Genomic DNA, 20,540 nt, shown 5'->3' with positions numbered 1-20,540 from the left:
TGTCTAGCGTTGAAGATCATATCCCCTGCCCTGCTGTCTGATGTAAGAAAGAGCCGCGGTGTTATACAGGGGGAGAAGTAGCTCCGCACAATCTGAAATGCTCAGACCACTCTCACAGAAAAGCCCTCTGGCCTTCCCTCTCCACAAGTTTCATCAGAGTGATCAGAGTGAAAGGATAGCCTTCAGGGCTAGTTTCTCCCATTCACACAGTGGGGTACGAACACACACATCTGGATGTACACGAATGCACAGACACACTGCTGAACACTACACAAAAGCGTTTTTACATGCTCTTTCGATTGCACTTCACATGTGTCAGAATAGAGTACAAATCTCTTGGAAATCATTGATTCCTACAGGTTTGACTGTTCATCTATTCTTAATGAGGAGGCTGAGATTGAAACGGCAGAGGTGGTTAGATAAGGCAGAAAAAACTATTGTTGAAGTGCACAAAGGAGCCTGGCATCTCACGTGCGAGACATGTGTCACATACTGTGTCTGCAGCTTTCAATTCTGCTGATATGATCTGTACTTGAAGAATACAAACTCTGGTAGTTAATGCAGCTTCAGAGGTTACAAACCACCACACAACACCACATCCGTGTTTCTCAGCTGCAAGGCTTTGCAGAAAACAGAAAACAAAGAGGTGCTTCACCACACTGCCTGCTTCAAATGTACACGATTATCTAGCAGTCATAAGACTGCATAGCATTTTAATTTCCTCTCTGGGGTTATCATCATATTCTTCCCAGCATGAAGATGGAGGAATACAAAATGGTGAAAGTGGATGGCACGGATCTCATTGAAGGTATTGATTTATTACTGAGCGAGTCATGCAATAGCATGTCCACAAGAGATGATGAAACACAGTCAACAAAGACACCATCTCGACTGCGTTTTATGTATTAAGTCTTGCCTTCTAATTAAAACAGTAGACAATTGCGTCAGTGAAAAATGTTTTACTTACAGGTATGTGTCTTCTTTGTTACTGAGAGACCTGCGGAGGAGAAAACAAACATGAGAAATAATGTCGAAAACAAATGTAAAGAGCAAACACAAACCCTGCTTGACACAGAACTGAGCTGATAGCGGGCTGATAAGTGATGGGAGCAACAGAGACGGAAACCCTGTGTTTCATCAGACCGTGACTGGCCAAGGTCACCGAGGTGAGGCCCCGCAGTAATTATGTGTGTAGGCTGGCGTCTAACTAGCGGCCATGCAGCATCAACAATGACAAGGTGGCTGAGACTCTCTTCTCTGCAGGCAGGGAATGTAAATGTAAACTAAAACAAACAACATTTGGTATGCTAATGTGTTGAGCGGAGTCGCTGATTGGGCCTGAGCATGAGTAAGCCTCTGGCCCCGAGGTAGACGGAGATACTTTGACCTTAATGTTGGTTAGTTAGTCCTTTATTTACACAGGAAGCCTCAGTGACATTGGAACTTTGTTGAAGGGAGGCCGTGGACACAAATGTAGATGCAAACCTGAGATTTTGTTTAAGCACATTATTTTTTTAGTAGATCATTACTTGTTGTGTCACGACTGAAGCAGATGTCTGTTCAAAAGGATTAAATTGAAAAAAATCTAATCTACTTTGGTGTTCTGATGCAGAACTGGCTATTTAATGAAGATGCTTCCGCAAAGTTTATAGACCTTGTTTGCAAGCTGAGGCACCATTATAAATAGCTCATTAGATCTGATGCACTGTTTACTGTATACTAAGTGCAAGTCATGTGATAAGCTATAGGCTGAATACTATTCTTGACATTGACTATAGCAAGTCAATCATGAAACAAAGGAAACTATTGAAAATATTGATTTATTTATTAATTAATTTAGACATATGGGGCAACTAAACTAAAACAAACAAAAACCCTGCTAAGAAGGCAAAGGCTTGTTTTGAGTCCCTGCCCCTTAAGAATTATGTGAAAGGAAAACAATGCCGGGTTCACTGTGTGAGTTGCTCTGGCTTGCACTTGCTTTCACAGCAGTGGGAAAATAGATCCGACGAAGTGCAGAACAGATACGAGCCGCAGCGTCTGCAGTTGTAAACTGCTTGTAAAACCAAGCGGTCAGTCTGAGCAGAATGAGTCAGATCTGGCCGAGGCGGGCGGAGGTGGGGCTCCGCTCCGCCGCGGCTCAGACCGCCTCCCCTCCTCACCCCTTCAGGTGTCAACTCATCGAATGAGCCACTCCGGCTTTTGCCGAGACTCCGGCTGCCCGGCTTCTGTCTGCAACATTGCTCTAATGCCCCAGGAGCCTGATGCGGACAAGCGCGCAGCCAGCTGAGGTCCCCAGCGGCTCTCTGGATGCTCATGCTCCGCAGGACGAAAGCACACTAATAGATCCCACTTGTCATGCGGAAGCAATGGCTAATTTTTCTACAGCTTGCATTTGAAACTCGGGGGACAGCGAGTTGACATGATTCAATAACTCTCTGTGAAAAAGGCGTCTGGCCAGAGATAACAATGTTTCAGACACGTTTGAGGGGAAACGAGTCAAAGAGCAACGAGGGGGAAAACAAATAAGCCCTTCAGCCTCCTACGGACACAGAGAAACACAACTGATATCGAATCAGCTGAAGAGAAAGAGGGAAAACAGCCACCTAGGAGCAAGCAGCCTGTTATGGAGCTGGAGCATTGTTCTCGTGGTCATGACCAAACTGTGAGATTACACTGTTAGAAAATAAACAGTGAAGAAATTCTAATGACAGGAAAGCCGGCAGGAGCTGATTGTCCATCAAAGACCATCGAGGCGGCTGCAAAAGACTGTATTATAGAGTTAACTGGCTCTCTGGATGGGTGAGACAACCTCTCAGGCCATGCAAAGGACTTAGCAGGCATCCTTGGTGGAAAGTCTGTTAGAGGGGAAAAAGGCAAAACAGGCAGCTTTTTCCTGGCTTTATATCAAACCTTGCTGTGGTGTAACAAATGCAAAATAGACATCGTCACATTTCAGCTTTTTAAACAGAAAAATATTGAATTATGGAAAAGATATTATGTAATTCAGAGAAATTGAATTTTCCCATGAATGTAATCAACTTATTTAAGCTGTAACAAGTTATGAAAACTTTGAAATGACAGTTTATTGCCAGCATCTTGTCATTTTATAAACCACTAATTCTTAAAAGGTGGGTCGATTTCAGGAAAAAATGTCCTTTGCCTGGATGTTTTTTGGGTTTTCTTTATAGTAGTGTACACTCCTTTACAGTAGGTGGCGATGATACCTTGCAATATGAGATGACAACTTTGAATTTATACGTCAGAAGAAGACCTGCTAATTTTGTTAAAACCATTGACAAAAATACACATACAGTATATATACAGTCTATAGTTAAGATAAGCTCTACTTTGCCAAGTGCAGGTACAATGCAGTGTCATGAGATACAGGTTGTATTACTCTGAGGACAATGGAGGTTAAACACTATTTTTCTTGTGCAGCCAGATGTCAGCACACGAAAACCTGAAGCTGTAAACCTGAAGAGTCTTTTTTTTTTTGTATTTTTACATCTCAAATTGTGCAGCAGGCCTCCCTGTGGGCTGTCATAGAGCTTCATCAGGTTACAACAACAGGAAATACAGACTGAGGCATTGTTTTCTGCAGAAACCTTTTTTTTTTTTTTTTTTTAACATTTCAGAAGGCAAAACAAAAACATATCAATAATAACACTAATATTCACTTTATTGAAACACAGCTTTACAGCTGATTTGGGATAAATGTGTCAGAAAAAAGAAATTATGAAAAAAAGCTTTGGAAAGCCAGTTTGTACACTATAAAGTCTTATCATTTTTAAAATGATTTCTTTTGAAGCATCTTATGAGCAGCAGAAGCGCTATGGTTTTTATATGTCCTATAATGAGAAAAACAAGGAAGTCCATCATTCCAACAATGCGCTACTTGGTGTGAGACGAAGACAGCGTGGTGTGGGAGTGTGAGAGTTGGGGCTCTTTGAGGGGCTCATCGTCTCACACTTCAAAAACCCCAGCATTAGTCAAAAGTCTCGAACAGAGGAAGTCAAGGTCGTGTGGGAGTGTGTACAGAATATGCATATGCATTCGGCCAACGTTAGCCACACAGACCACAGTGATATTTTCACCAGATTCTCTGCTCCCACCTGCATGTCTCTGAAAAAAAGTCCTGAAAGGTGCAGAATTAACTAATCACTGCTTGGAGGACTTTCAATGTTATATAAAAATCCATTATTAAACTACAGTTACTATGCACAATCCAAATGCTTTCTACAGTCAAGTCAATATTCAGGGGGACATTTACGGTAAAGGATACCCTGAGGAACTTTCAGCATAAACAAACAGTTTTGCTTACAGAAGTTTGGAAGTTCTTCACAATAACATTGTGTGTGTATCCAGAGGGCTTAAAAACACAAATGGAATAAGTTTAATTGAAATGCCTTTTTCTTTTATTTTTTTCAAAACTTGCATGGTTTTAATGTCCAGCCAATGTCTTTTGTCTCTGTCTACTGTACATGCGTTCCGTCACAACTTCTCATTTTACTCAGCACGGGTTATTCACCGAGTTATAATAACTGCATGCACGGAAAAAGATAAAAGCAAACCACAAGAAAACATAATGCAGCATAAAAGACGAACTCTTAAAAAGTACAAAACAACAAACACGCCAGTGCTTCACTGAAGCTCCGACCCATGACTGTCATTAGCAAACTCTTCCCTTAACCATTACTGTATTTTTGCAAAAGCCTGTTGCTATGCAGGTTGGTAGATGCAGAGGGGGTGTTTTGCAAGCCCACTTCCTCCTCTGTGTGTCATTCAGAGCCCTGTGATTGGAGGTGGCAAGGAGAAGAGGCCACGAAGCCAATGAATGAGTCAGGCGGTGAGAAAGAAGGAGTTAGCTCTGGGCACTGACATTGGCAATGCCTGCCAGCTCCTGTCTTCTCCACTGGATGGCAGGTTCAGAGGTCAGTCTGGAGGTGAATCTCTCCTTGGCTGACAAACAGGCTGCTGTAAACATGCTTGCAGCTTGAAGACTGACTTTTAAAATCGCCATGTGCGTTTTTGAGCACCGGTAGAAGTTCAAGTTAAACTACAAGCCTGTTGCCTGTAAGAGGATGCAGCTGAATTCTAATTTCGACATTACCATTCGTTACAATGGAGGGTGGGACACTTGTCACGGCGTGGCCTTTGATCAGTCGCATTTTTTTCTTGCATCGGTAAACAATTCAGCTCATGCTCTCAAGAGGCATTGCCTACGCTACAGAGGAAGAGTTTCGCCGTGCAGGCGACTGGAGATTAACCTCCACCACATCTATCTGCGGGGGGCCACATATCCTGTAAACATGCCATTTAGACAGGAGGAGAGTGAGTCTGGGGTTTGGCAGCCGCGGCGCTGCAGCCGGCTGAGGAGCGCGGTGCCATCGCGGGCGACTCAAAGTGACAGCGTTGTAATGAAGTCTGAGGCGCACGGCAGGCCGTACGTCATAATTTCAGGTTCCTTAAAGCCTGACAGGGAATGATTATCATGGATGGTTATTGTCACCCTGCCTCCCCGGTAGACGAGGCGTGCTCTGGGGTTGTTGCACCGTGACATTCAAAGTTACAGTCTCCTTCATATAATGGAGCTGTCCTCTCAGCGCGCTAATGGGAGCGATCCATTTAACCTGTGCCAGAAACACACAGACGAGGAAGTTCCTAATGCGAGGCCTCTCCCGTGGGGACGTCACACTCCCCCCCTGGCTGCTCCCTTCCTGCTGCTTGATTCATTGACTGGCGCTCCTCACTTATCCTCATTCACTGCTCAGTCTGGGGAGACAGGGAGGCTCGCTTCCCGCTGCCTGCTCCACATGCCACTGCTGCACACCCGACGCACACAAGGACACGGCCAGCGCAACAGACCCAGTTGCGAGGAGATGCCAGTGAGGGTTCGGCGCGGGACTGGCGAGACACCTACTGGAATCACGGGTCAATACCGCCGGCCTTGGGAATGCTAACAGCACCAGCTCGCTACAGATAATTAGTTAATAAGGCCTCTCAGATTGACAAAAAAGAAAAACTCCACACAGGAATGGAAGGTTTGCCTGTAGTCTTAATGAGGGTGGCTGCACAGGACTGTTAATTTTAGTTGACTCCTGAGGTTGCTGGTTGAGAATGGTGGCTAAGCCATGGTCATCTTAAGAATGATGGATGTGGCCACAATCAGCAGTCCATCTTCCGCCTCCTGCCCCAAACTAACAAATTGCTGCTGTATTCCGGAGAGAAAATAATGAGAAAAAATTAATGTGTTGCTCGGCTAGGACCATTACAGAGCTCCAAGAATGAGCTCAGGTTTGTTGATGGTTGATGGTGCTGTACAATTAGAAGTGACAACTCAGACAAACAGACAAAGAAATTGAAATTATTTTGTATTGATAAGGTAGCTTGTTTAGATTGTGTTTCAGTAATGTGTTGGGAGGGCCTCACGGGGTTAAATCTATGGGTCAGGCAGATTCCCACAATATTTTTTCTCTTTTGCTATTGAGAAAAATTAAAGGTTTTTAATGAAATGCATACTTACAACTAGCTTTACAGTTTCAGAAAATACATCGAGACTCACTTGATATTTCCAAATAAAAGTATCAAATTCGCAAATAATGACTTGTGGCATTTGAACAATAATATGGTAATAATACCAAAAACACTGTCATTGAAAAATTACCACTCAGTGCGAGACAAAAGGTGCGCAGCGTGAGCTGTGGTTTAAGCTGAAAAACACTTTATATTCAGCAAAATAATATTTTTTTTCCTCAACTTGGATTAATGTCGCAAGGTAAGAGAGGATAAAACAAGGTTAGAGAGCAAACATATGATACTAGATTCTTCTTGCCTTCATGCCCATCTCATCAAAAGTCAGAAAATATGATGGATGAGCTCATTCAAGGACCTCTCTGCTGTTCTTTGCCAGTCTTTGTGAAGGCCATGTTTCATACACAAAGTCATTTAAACAACCCTCCCTTTTGCTGTGACACACTTAGCCTTATTAGCTATTATACAGCTATAAACTATACATGCACAATTTAATGATTAAAAAAGCACAATGATTCTAATCAGCTGCCCCCTAATATACTAAAACACTTAATCCATGGAGAGGCCAACTCTCTTGGGAGGCTCAAAGAAAAATGACTTCTCTGTCTCCAGGCGCTGTTATTTCTGGTCATTTCTAATTGGCTTTAACTAAAAGCAACCACTCCGAGACTCCACAGGTTACTCCAATGCATCGCTATGGAATTGTCTGCAAATAGAAGATATACATCCAAATTAGTTTTAGAGGACACCACAATTGTCTTTCAGAAGACAGAAGAAGAAGAAAGGTCAGGGGAAAATGAAAGCATACATGCACTACTGGAAAAAAAGGCATGGAGGTGGAAGATCCCCATGGAAGAGCAGCGCTATCGGGGTGACCCTGACATCGCGGACGCCCCGCCCCGGCTGCGGCGAGGCTCCGTGTCAGGTGCATCCCGACCCCCACAGATGTCTCCCAGGTCCGTGTACAACACGTCCCCCTTGTGCGGTTCTGCATTGCTGGGCCCCGCGAGTCTCCAGGTGAGTCCTCAATGCTGTTTGGTGGCTCGTGAATTATACATTGCAGCAGAGGAATTGACGTGGCCCAGGAGGGCCGAGAAACAGCAGGCATGGCTGGGAGGCAGACTGAAGACTCTGACTGAATTTTAATTGTACCACAGGGAACGCCGCGATAAGTGCTATTGTTATTGGTAAGACAGCGCTGCACAGGTTCACTTAGCTGAGCGATTAAAAAAATGACTCTGTTTTACAATGTCCGGCCCCACGGTTAATGACTCTTCTGAGAAGAATGGCTCATAATACTGTTGTACTAATATTTATGACTGTGCTGTCTCTGCATTCAGTATTTATGCACAACATGCTCAGAGGACCGAAAAAGAAATGATGAGGCAAAAAAAAAAAAAAAAAAAAAAAAAGTAAGGAAAGAGGAAAAAAATCAGGAAACGTCTCCACACTGAGCAAGAAACCACTCAATCAGAAACCACTGAGGTATTCCATTCACTTGTATTGTTGTGTGATTCAGTACAGTACTGCCGGTGAAAAGCCGAAATGGTTGGGTTTCTGCCGCTCTGATGTTGTGCACTTTGATCCCGGCTCTAGCCGTACTATATAGTAATTCTCCTCTGAGTGTGAGCCGGTCCCAGGGGGGCCCGATGGATGCAGGAAGGCCTTGGGCACTGGTCAAAGACAGGCCAGGAGCACAGGCAGGCCTCTGTACACTCCGTGCACTGGCAGTTCCCAGCCCGGCGGTAATCTCTCCGTGATCCGGCCTCAACCGCACATGAAACCCAATAGCCTTTCAGCCCGCACCATAAATAAAGACAAACCACATTCAGCAGACCACCATGGCTTATTTTACTGTTACGGAGCTGCGCCGGGCAGCACGGACGGACCACCAGTGGCTGTGTTTACACACTTAGGCTGTTATATACTTAACGTTTTTAACCATACAGGGGGTTAAATTAACACTTTGTCAGATGGAAGTTTATTCCAAATGGTGTAATCGTATAAAACCACTCGAGACAGTTGTTTTTTTAAACTATCTTTACAGTTCCTGCATCACATTATAGTGACAAGACTGGAGTTTACTCTGCTAACGTATATCACAGATACAATCATTTGTGATTGTCTATTTTTATCAAAATATATTACAAAACATGCAATATTTGAACTCTAAAAGGGAAATGTGATTACCTACATGCCCTGGGGCAAAAACCCCACATGTACACAATAACAGACTGTGAAGGCCGAAGCAGGTGACCAATAAGGATGAGGACCCTCGTGTTGGCCTGTTCAAAAGAGTGCAAATATTCAAGCTAGACTGCATACCGCTGTCAAGTACAGACAATCTCACGTCAACACTCATTACATGTTTTGCTCCGTGTTTTTTTTTTTTTTTTTTTTTTCATTTCCACTCGTGGTTTCAGATGATTCACAGGCCACCTACTTCAGGAAACCACAACGGCAGACTGCCTTTGCTAAAGCTGCGTGTCATTTTAACAGATCAAGCATTTTTCAAGATTTGTTTATTCAATCCCCACCTGTCTAAGCCTGGTATGTATTTCATATCAACTCCAGAACAGCGGCTGTAAAAAAGATGGGATTAGAATAGGTGAGTTGATATGTGCTTTGACAGCTAGTGACAATCTGTTACCAGAGCGGCACAGGTCTGTCAATAGACTGTACACACACACACACACACACACACGCACAGACACAGACACACAGACACACAGACACACAGACACACACACACACACACACACACACACACACACACACACACACACACACACACACACACAGACACGCACTTGTATAATCATCTGGAGGGAGACGGCGGCTTTGATGACAAACTAATGTCAGCTAATATCGTCTCTACAAAGGCTGACTCAGAAATATACAGGAAACCTTTCATTACCATCACTCATTCAGTCTCAATTCTCATCCAGCAAACTACTGTACACTTGTCTAATGAACAAGGGTCTGCGGGGAAGGATCACTCCATGCGAGTGTGTTGGAAGTCGAGGTCCCACAACAGTGGACTCGTGGCACTGCTGATAAGGACTTGGCTGTAATTGCTCAAAAGGGAGGGAACTGCAGCCCCATTAGGTCTGGTCTTAGCACTTGCCAATAAGCCAAACTGCCCCTCTGAAGCCTCCCATGTAATGAAAACTTCCTCTGAGATGAATTACATGTCTGTCAATCCACTAATTAATATCATGGACTTGTCTTTTTTGCTTCTCTGCAGTAACGAACCGAGTCAGAGAGCCGGGGATTGAGGTATTTTGAGGCGCTGGAAGACAGAGGGGAAGGAAAGAGAACGGCAAACTAGCAGTGCACGCCGCTACTATGATTCACCGCAGTCATGGTCGGCACTTAGTGCAGCATCTATTTTTCATGTATTTCATAATTAAAACCTGCGAGTTCTGCAAGCCCTCCATGCTCCGTGCAGATCAAAGGTAGTCCTATTAGCAGGGAGTTCATCAGCGGAGCCACTCCTCCATTTCCAGGCAGAAGTGCCATGCTTAAAGCACAAATACGCTGTAATTACACACGTGTGATAATGGGACAGCCATGGAGCTGGACTATGATTAATAGAACAGAGATCACAGTTTCCTCCTCCTTTTTCAAAGCTAACACAACAGAGGACTTTACACACGAGGATAACCCATGTGTAGCAGATAAAGAGGTTGATGAAAGACCGAATACATATTTCACACATCCCCTCTTGTGGTGCAGGTGGAGTGTGCTTCAGTTTGTTGCCGTCTCCCTCCCCGCTGCATTCTCTATGTAAATGTAATCGGAGGATAACACGGGATAAAGCGCTGCAGAGCAGAGACATGATGCCTTCCTTCTGCGAGGATAGAGGGATACAAATCTACCTCACACGGCGCAGTGGAGCAGAGTGAGCTGCGTTGCGTTATTTATTTGTCCCACTGACTCCTGGGTAACTCGATGCCACAAGGTGCACCTGTCTGGGATCTCAGGCTGTGAGCTACTTTCCATCAACGCTGTAATTAGACAGCTGATAAACACCTGAATCCTTTGTGCTCTTCATCGTGACACTGTGCATGTCTTCGCTTCCAAACTTCTTGAATTCTCATCTCCTTTAACAAAGCAGTGCTTGCTTCCGAGTCTTCACAACAGGTTATATTTATTTAGTTTGTGACAAAGAGGAATTCACTTCAGCTCTTCATATTCTTATCTTAAATAATCTAGAATTTCAAAAAATATCAGTAAACACTTGAGGAAAATGACTACAACCAAAGATTAAGTCATAATACCTTAGTGCAGAAATGCTCCTTCACAGGGGTTTCAAAAGTATGGGGCGAGTCCCCCATGAGGGACACCAGAGAACTTCAGGTATGATGCAGCACACCAGCGGGAAGAATCTGCCAGACTGTGGATGCCTTTTCCCTGCAGGATTATTTCTTTCGAATTCTTGAGGTGAAATGGAGACCAAGAGTTGAAAGTGGAGCGGGAAGCTAACAGTACTGTAATGTTACTATTTTGTCAAAACAGCCCCGTTTCGAAAAAAGAATTTATTATACACATAATTAAAAAAAAATATGTCTTTACCAGATATTTTTCTTTGCCTATGGATCCCAACAGCTACAAACAACAATCACCAATGATGTGAGGTTGGTTGAATGCTGGGAGCTGCAGTCCATACATACACTGTGAAAATGTTCTGCTATATTGTGATCTCAGAACTAATTTCATCCAGTTTAAACTGATTTGGAGGGGTTTCAGTGTGTTGCTGTTAATCTATAAAATATGCATCAATTATATTGGGTAACCTGATTACAAACTGCTTTTAAACTGCAAATATGGAGCAGCATTAAAGCAAACAAATAGAGAACTGAATTGGATCAATCAATGTAAATGCTAACTTGAGCAGAGAACACGAATATATGCACGTTGACTGATTCACTCCCACTGGAAAGTCAACAAAATGCTCATCTAGAGTGCCAAAATACAAACAGTTTATATGTTTTCTACTAGGTCTTGATGCTCCTTCCTGCCATCAATGGGGTTATTCTTATGCCATTGCATAACAATTTCAGAGGAAGACGTTTTGTTGAGGTCATATGAGAAGAAACTATTATTAGCTGTAGTACAATGTGCACACTCACATAGGCAGAGTACTTTTTCACTCCTTCGTCCTCACCATAAGCAAAACAACCCTCCTGTCTGGCGGCACGCTAACACTAGGAAGCCAAAGGCTGAACTTCCGCTTGGTTCATGGGGTCAGTAACAGTTCACGGTAAAAACGCTCAATACAAACAACTGGACAAGGTAACAGGAAATGCCGTTGGTTTATTATCGGAAGATCATCTGACACTGCGATCGCAGATGTTTTACAATAATAAAACCTTATGAAACACCTCAATGCGTGCAACATGCTGATGCGGTCCATCAGACGAATGCTGTGCAGTGCCTGTGAGATGAGCAGACATCTCCGCCATATGCACAGACAGGATACTGACACTAAATGTATTCACACAGTGGAGAGGGGTCGGAGGTGCTGTCTGGGGCCACATGTATACTGCAACCGCAGCCATACATTCGCAGCAATATGAAAGCTTGCAGCCGTGGCCGGCAGTAATAATTAATAGGATACTCTATAAGCATTCCATTAGGTGCAAGCAGCTGTCATAAACATCTTAATTAATTTACAAAGCAAGCAACTGGGGAATTATGGCGACGTAAAAATCTGCTTTCCTCTGCCGCTCCATAGCACTGGAACAGATCGGGCTTTTAAATTTTTAAACATGCCTTTCATGTTCTCTAGAGCACTAAAAAGCCTTTGAACAGTCAGCTTGTTAGGAGATGCACCTAGCAGCCCAATACCTACGGGTCGTCTTGCTATTCTTTTCATACAGTGACAAGAGGTTTTGGGCTTCTCTTCGCTGCTCTGGCTTGACTCAAGGAATCTTCCCTCTTGTATTTTTCTTTTTTTTGTCACAGTGACATAACTGCATGGTGTTTTCTTTTTCTTTTCTTTTTTTCCCCTCCCCTCTGTCAAGGACTTCATCCGAGCGTCTGGTCTATCTTTCTCCATTTCCTATATTTGTATTTATTCACTATGAATACACACACTTACACTGAGGAGATTTCGAATCGTTGTTATTGAATTCTGGACGCTAACAGCAGAAGTGTACAGAAAAAACAAACACTCGCACAGCATGCTTTGTGTTCAAAGCAAATCCTCTCGAGAATACCGAAAGGTGGAGGTGAGAGACCACGACAACAAAACCAGGCTGCCTCCTCTGCACTGCACTGTAATCTGGACACTATTGTGCCAAAGCAAGGGTCAGGGTGTTGTGGTAAAAAACTCTCCTTCCTACCTGCTCTCACTCAGAGAGGGCAAGATTAGACTGGCCACTCCATTATAGGAGAAAGGCTTAAGAGCATTTCCACTTTCAGAGCTGGGATATCAGCAGCTTCTGACACTAAGCAGGGCTGACCCATCACTTTGGAGGGGGCTGAGTGGAGGGTATCGGCTGTCTTCATAGCAACACAGCCGAGTCTGGACTGAAATCATTTTTCCCTGACCACCACAGTGTTGAGAAAACATACAGCCGCTCGCATACAACAGAACACGTTTAAACACGCAGCCAGGAAACAGGGTCAACGCACCCCGTCTCCATTATTATGCAGCGCATTGTCTATCCACCACTATGAATCAGTGTAACTGTGCATAACATCTACAGTATGGCATTTACCAGGCCGACATGGAATTTTAATGTGCCCATTACTCCCTGATGATAGCCAGGCATCACATCCCTTTTTTCTCACTCCCATTCTAACCTGTCTCTTGCTCCCCATCTCTCTCCATTTCAGCCCGTGCCATATTTGCTTAACCCAGCCAGTGTGACAGCACTCAATGCTAAAGCACTCCCAAGGCAGATGATCAAAGTCAGCAGTCAATTCACATTACAATGCATTGATTTGATGTTTCCTAACCTCCCAGGCCTTTCTCTAATGCTGCCAAGGACCTTCAGGATATTTCACAGTGTACCTCCTTTCCCAGCTTTGCTCTGACTCGCCCGCTCTCTCTCTCTCTCTCTCTCTCTCTCTCTCTCTTCCTGTGTGTTTGTGCACCGTGTCGGAAACTGAAAATATGGCTGACAGAGATGTTTCTTTGGTCACGTTTGCATATGATTTGAGTATATTTTGTCTAGTTGAAAACTGCTGCTTTAAAAATAACAGACCGCCTCACTCAGTGCGAGGACAGCCACTTCAAAAACAGCCGTCCCTTTTTTTTACAGTGTAATTACTTCCCTCATTCACCTCCTGTCTCAAATATTGTTTTAGAGTAAATCACTCCCTTGTTCTAATAAACCACACTTCGTTTGCTCCTCATCACTTATTCATTTGCAATTCTTTACCGAGTTGGCTTCCATGCTTTAGTGACTGCCATTTCCCTTTGAGGGGATGTTCAGAGCACTTCCATGTTTTATTCAATTATGAAAATCTAATATGGAGGAAAGGTGTGCATGGCACTCTCTTATAACCATGCATTATTTCACACATATTTACTCCGCCTCTCTGTTTTCGGAGGCACAGACTCAAAGCGAGCAGCCCAAACATGTGCGCATGCCAGTGGGCGTCTGTCATTGACCTTTATTTGCAATCGACAGAAAGTGAGAAGGAGTTAGCATATCCATGGATAACGACTGAATCTATTGCATCGGTCTTGCTTTAGCATGGAAGCTGCGTGTGTGTGTGTGTGTGTGTGTGTGTGTGTGTGTGTGTGTGTGTGTGTGTGTGTGTGTGTGTGTGTGTGTGTGTTTTGCACTCAGAAGTTGTCAAAATGCGTGAGCATCATTGCAATGGCACAGTGACACACTGACCTACAAGCACAAAGGAGAACTTTGTCTGCCTTGATAAACACACGTACACACTCACACACACATACACACACAGAAAGAGTAAGTGATGGATACAGACAGAGAGAGGAGGAGAATAGAAAAACGGAGAGGGGATAAGAGAGAAATAAGAACTATTGATTTATGTACAAGAGGCATTCTTTAAACAGTATTAGTCATCATGCTTGTGTGCAGCAAGCTGGCTCTTTAATTATTCGTCAGAAGGCAGACAAACTCAGCGCCGCGTGAAGAGCGCCTATTGATTTCTGCCCGGCAGATGGGACACTCTTACTTATAGCAATTCGCAGACCATGAGGATGATCAGAAAGACAGAGATGGTACTTATATCCATTTCAATTTATAGGGCAACGACAGAACAGCTATTAAACACGGCCATAATCCAACCAGCTGCTCATAGGACTTTGTCTCGTCAAACTAAATATAGGTAACGTGGCCTGGCGGGTGTGTCTGGCAGGTGAGTGGCACCTGTTGTGGCATGTCACAGCAAGAGCTCCCATCACCAGAGCCAGACGATATAAACAACATGTCATGGCGCTTAATGTATAAAGGGGAATGACAGGTGTGCAAATGTTTAACAAGGCAGACTATTCGAATCTATGCATCCATTTTCCGTCATTGGATGCTCAGAATCTGGAGTCCATCCCAGCTGATACATGTGTGTCAAGAACTAGTCAGAAATTCATTACAAGGTGAACACAGAAAGAAAATCAGTTATTCAGACAAAATTTACAGTCACCACTTTCATGTTTCAGATCCTTAATAAAGGCATTAACTAAATGTGTATAATGTGCTAAATTATAATAGCAAAGCCAAATATAATGTGTTTGCAATAACAATAATAGGAAAAAAAAAAAGCAAGCTCAATTTTATTTCTTCCTTGACAAATAACTCGAGTATCAGAGCTGTTGTTGAATTGTTTTCTGTAGTGTAAATAATCACTTCACTGACTGTTACTTTAATCATTGGTAGTCTGATCATCTGTTTCTGTTGGTCAATATCTTCTAAGGAAGTGAATCAGGAAAGACATGAAAATAAAAAATACATAAACATATACAACTGCTTCAACCTTGATCAGTTTTAAATGCGGAAGATGTCCAGAAATGTCTAAGAAGAAATGAAAATGAAAATAAGACGAGCTGTTTACAGGGATGAGGGGATCAATCCTCCGATTGGTCGACGCCCCGTCTTCTGCGATTCTATTTTTGTCACGGGAGGGATAAAGTCGATCTCCCTCTCACAGTGATTAAAACTACTTCAGCCGCAGACTGGACTAAACACATCCATCAAACGTATTTCAAAATCCAAGTAATGCGGAGCTGCCAACTCTCGGACTCTTACATACTGAGAGTGAAACTTACTCAAAACTCTCCCTCTCTCACACTATTTTTTAATTATTTCTATTAATTAAAGGAAATAAATACATATAAAAGGTATGTTGTAGGAAACATCTCCCCTTCTCCGTTTGTTTAAGAAGTGTCTTCCTTTCTTCCTCAGTGAAGTCTGTATTTTAAAGTGCTACTCTATTGTTATTTCATGAGGAGGGCCGAGCGCCGAGCCCGAGCCTCGTCTGAGCGCCGCAGCTGAGAATTCCCTTGCATGGCTACACAATACACAGACAGCACATTTAGAGATGTCAGCTCCTAACTGGAGGAACAGTCAGCGAGGTGAACCCTCTAACCTCGCGTATTCAACCACGTCTAGCCGGGCCGCGCTGGAAATCCCGGTTAAAAATGCATATCTGGTGTCGGTGATGCCGTGGTTAGACCGTGCTGCTGCGAGGCAAGGCGAGGCGAGGCGAGGCGTGGCGGGGCGAGCTGGCCGGCTCACATGTGCCGTTCATGACCCTGGTTAGTGAAATGCCACTACTGTATGCCTCATCACTGCCGCCGCCGCCTCCTCCCTGCACTTACATAATTTACACAAGCGAAAGGAAGAGGCAGAGGGGGGAGGGGGAGGGGTTGGAGGGGGGGGATTGTGGCGATGAGCTACAGGGAGCTCACGTCCAATTGCGTTTGGCCATGTGGAGAGACAAATACGGCGGTACGAGGGGGGGGGGGGGGAGCTCATGCCACAGCGGGATTTGATGACTACGTGCTGAGACATCCCTACGACACGCTGATCGACAGTGGAAGACCCCACCCCTCCCACGCGCTCACAAAGCCGAGCAGAACGTACAGTAGATGCAACAAGAACAAGGCAGAGAGTCTGAGCACATTAGAGGTGCGCTGATCCAAGACCGTGGCATGGTTATTTATTAATCAGCTGAGCTTAGCTAACTGCCTGCTCAGATGAACAGCACAGGCTTGTGATTCGCTGCAGGAAGACGGCGTATCTGCTGGCATGTTGCTACTCGAAACACACAACGCATTAACTCACGATGAAGTTATTTGCTAGTAAAATTTGCCATTTTTTCAGTATTTTCATTTTATTCAAATATGTATCACTTTTCCATTAATACTAGAGAACGAGTGATTGAGAATGATATAGCGTCGTAACATTACACACGGAACAAACACTGTAAATCCATTTGTGCTTATTTGGCTGCAACACAAAACATTTCTATGTGATCCAAAGTAAATACTGTCAGAGTGTACAGCAAACAAAGAATGTTTGCCCATTTGCACATTATTCATCTCCTAGGGTGAAGTCAGTGATGAGTAACAGCATGGCGATGTTGTCGGTAAATACACTCTAACATACACAAAATCACCCCTTTCATGTTGTACTTTTGGAGTTCACTGGCACCACAACGCCGTGCGCTGACAATGTTTTTTTGCCAATTTCAACACCTCACAGTTGGGGTGTCAGCACATTGAAACGGTGTTGAGAAACACAGCCTTTTAACTGAGAAGAAACATCTCTTGGAGAAAAAAAGAGAGGAGAGAGAGAGAGAGAGAGAAAAGAAAAACAGAATGGGATGCAATTCTCCAGAGTATATCCCCCTCATGTCTCTTCCACTGTTTTTTTGGCAGGCCGGGTAATACACAGGAAAGCACTGGCACACAACACTCTCTACCTGAACACAAAGGGAAACATCTCAGCCTGGAGTTTGGGCTTCAGAGACTAATAGGAGGCTTGCACATCACCACCGGGAAAACGAGTGTTAGCATTTCCATTGGCTTATACTGTTGATGCAAGCTTTACAGACCGAAGTGATATCGCTAAGTTCTTCATTACTTTGGAAGGCTTTTTACAGAGGTGCCACGGAGGTGCCACAAGGCTTCTGAAAAACACACGGCGAGGAGGCAGTGCGGGAAAAGGCAGACCGTGGTCATTACAAGACACTTCCTTTCATCATTTTCGAGGCTACCTTGCACATTTTCTCTCACTCGCGCCGTCTTATGCAGCACCGAGCTGGGAGAACCAAAGCCTCTTGGACAGTTCATTTAGGATAATGCAGTGATGAGAAATGAGGAGCGGGAGTGGGGGGGGCGGGGAGCTGTGTGTGTCTGTGCGCGCGTACGCGCGTGTGTCAAATCATGTCGGATAAATGTATCTTTTCCAAATGTCTCTTCTGCATTTCAAGCGAGAGCGCAAAACATGTCAACCAAGACAAGAACGATTATTTTCATAACCTGCCGAAACATGAAAAGGCTATCTAAAGTGTGGACGTATAATTATTTTATGAATTCAAATGAACAACACAAAAAGGATATTTCAAAGAAATTTCACATAAAAAAGATGGAACAGAAATTATCTGGGGGCTTTTTTTTCCCCTTTCTTCAGACTTCAGAAAAGAGAAATTTATTTCTGCCTTCATCTCTAAATTGGATGCAATTTATTGCCTCTCCAAAGCTCATTTTTCACTGGCTTGCAGGATCCATGGGCCATGGCAGGCAATGCGTATCTGCCCGCCTCCCCTGGCCTCGGGTGCTAATATGTGGAAACTGGCCTGGGGATATGGAGCCCAACCAATGGAAGAGGAGGCAGAGGGACAGAGGAGAGAATCAATCCCTAATCGCTGAGGAGGAGGCAGCAGGAGGGGTGAAGAGGAAGTAAAAAAAAAAAAAAAAAAAAAAAAAAAAAAAAAAAAAAAAAAGAAGAGGGAAAAAAAAGCAGAGAGAAAAGACAGAAAGCAGTGTGTTTACCAGCAGACATTTGGGTGCTGTCAGCTGACTGCAAGAGCTCTGGGATATCAGAGAAAGAAAACTGAGTTATATAACCAGCCTGTTAAAGCAAGGGAGAGAGGGTGAGAGAGACAGACAGAGACAGAGAACAAGACAGGAACCAGAAAAAAAAAGGCATTGCCATTTAAAGTGACAGGGACAACATGATCAAAGCAAAAAAAAACAAACAAACATGGTACACAGTGCAAGCGCACAGACACCAGACAGAGGCAGGTGAGTGTCTGACCAACAGAGAGATCTGGTGTGTGGTTAAAAATGCAAGCGCCACACATGCGAGCACAGGTCAGAGGTTATTACATCCATCATGCATGCTTTATCTTGGCACAGGGTCCCATGTAAGCAACGGTTGCGGGGCCCCGGAGACACCCTGCGGTTGCCTGGTTACCGTTTCACTATGAAGTTTTTGGGCCTCATCCAGATCCACAGAGAGGAATCTCAGACAGTCCAAGTCACATACCAAGCCAACACCCACTAAGACCACTAATAGCCTCCAATAGACCACTCAACCCCACGGGGCCCACCCATCAACTACCATCAGCTTTACACTTCAGCTGGACTCCCACGTTCATTTATGAAGGGCTGTAATAAAATAATTGATGAATTAATGTTCGCATTTGCATAGAATACCAAATAAGGGGCTTAATTTAAGGGGATCTGCTCAAGTTAGACGCCACATGCTGCGCACCAACACACCCACGGTAAGTACAGTTAGCTCAAGGTGCATTCTGTCCTGTGACCTTGCTGTTACACTTCTGCAGAGCAATGAATAACTATCACATTTCTTTGGCTGACAGCTGACACCAAGAGGCCCAGGTGATATACGAGACATGACAAGTGATTCTAATTAAATGTAGAGCTTGTGGATGTAAAGTGGCAGGAAGGGAACAAATCCTGTCCAGGCAGCGAGCGGCAAGGCGGCATGCCTTGCTCCAAACGAGATGAGCCGGGCTGTCAGGGCTGCCTCAGCTGTCCTGTAAACCCGGGCCCAGCTCCCCAGGGGGACTGACAGGTTTCAGCTGGAGGGGAGAAGGCACACCGCAAGCCTCCTGCCCCTCTGCAACAACAAACACATGACACACAAGACGCGCGGTCCTGATGCAAAGCGAGCGCTGCGTGGACCGTGCGCATCTGTAACATAAGCATGTACTAACAAGGGGCAAAACATGGTCGTCTGCACCTCAATCTCAGGGAAACTCTACATGACTGCGAGTGTGATTCAGTGACTAAATAGAAAACAGGCAAAAATCACAACGAATCAGGAGATACAGGAAGCAAGACACCTCTGTTTCGACTGCATCCCACTCGAATTTGCACCATGACTATATTCATCCAGCTCAGGTAGAGAACAAAGGACTAGACATGGGGAGAGGTTTTTTTTTTCTTCTTCTTCTTCTTCTTCTTTCACAGACAGCAGAGGACCCAGTGGTACTCAAAGCAAACACGAGTGTCAGTAAGTGACACAAGACTGCACTTTACAGAGGACACTCGGAGGGTCTTCAGGTTCCCAATCACACCCGCAGAGACAAGCCTCAACAAATCAGTTAACCTCTGACCCCTCTGGAACAACCTGGGCCCCAGGAGTGACGGTCAGCCAGTGAAAAGGCAAACATACATACTCTTTTCAACTGACAGGAGCAGTCATATTTGTTGGCATCTGTCCTTTTTCAGAAAGTAAAAGAACAGCTATAAGTTAATGTTAATGGTGGCCAGACACAGATATTGCGAAAGCATTGCCAGTTCCCTTTAGTTCAAAATGAAAGAGTTAATTGTTACAAATAAAGTGCAGTGAAACTGTCTTTCTTTGTCGTTTTGGCTAATAACCAACTAATAAGCCAGAGCAAATAAACCAGGAGAAATATGACTTCTCACTCATCTTCAATAAGCAGTTGGAGCGAAGTTGGACTTTTGGGTAAATATCAATATCAGTCAATATGCATTTTCAGTTCCACATAAATTTCTGTCCTCTGCACCAACAACAAGGCGT

General features: G+C 44.1%; 1 protein-coding gene across 1 annotated transcript in view; it reads right to left on the bottom strand.

Annotated features, from left to right (window-relative positions):
* roraa (RAR-related orphan receptor A, paralog a) overlaps nt 1-20,540 on the bottom strand; it is a 174,492-nt gene that overhangs the window by 58,590 nt on the left and 95,362 nt on the right. Inside the window, exon 2 of the mRNA XM_030095965.1 lies at nt 968-997. Coding sequence (XP_029951825.1) covers nt 968-997 — 30 coding nt within the window. The remainder of the gene's footprint in view (nt 1-967; nt 998-20,540) is intronic.

The sequence above is a fragment of the Salarias fasciatus genome, chromosome 7 (genome assembly GCF_902148845.1).
Source record: "Salarias fasciatus chromosome 7, fSalaFa1.1, whole genome shotgun sequence".
In the NCBI taxonomy this organism is placed as follows: Eukaryota; Metazoa; Chordata; class Actinopteri; order Blenniiformes; family Blenniidae; genus Salarias; species Salarias fasciatus.
The sequence above is the reverse complement of the archived record's forward strand: the minus strand, read 5'-3'. Positions and strand labels throughout refer to the sequence as shown.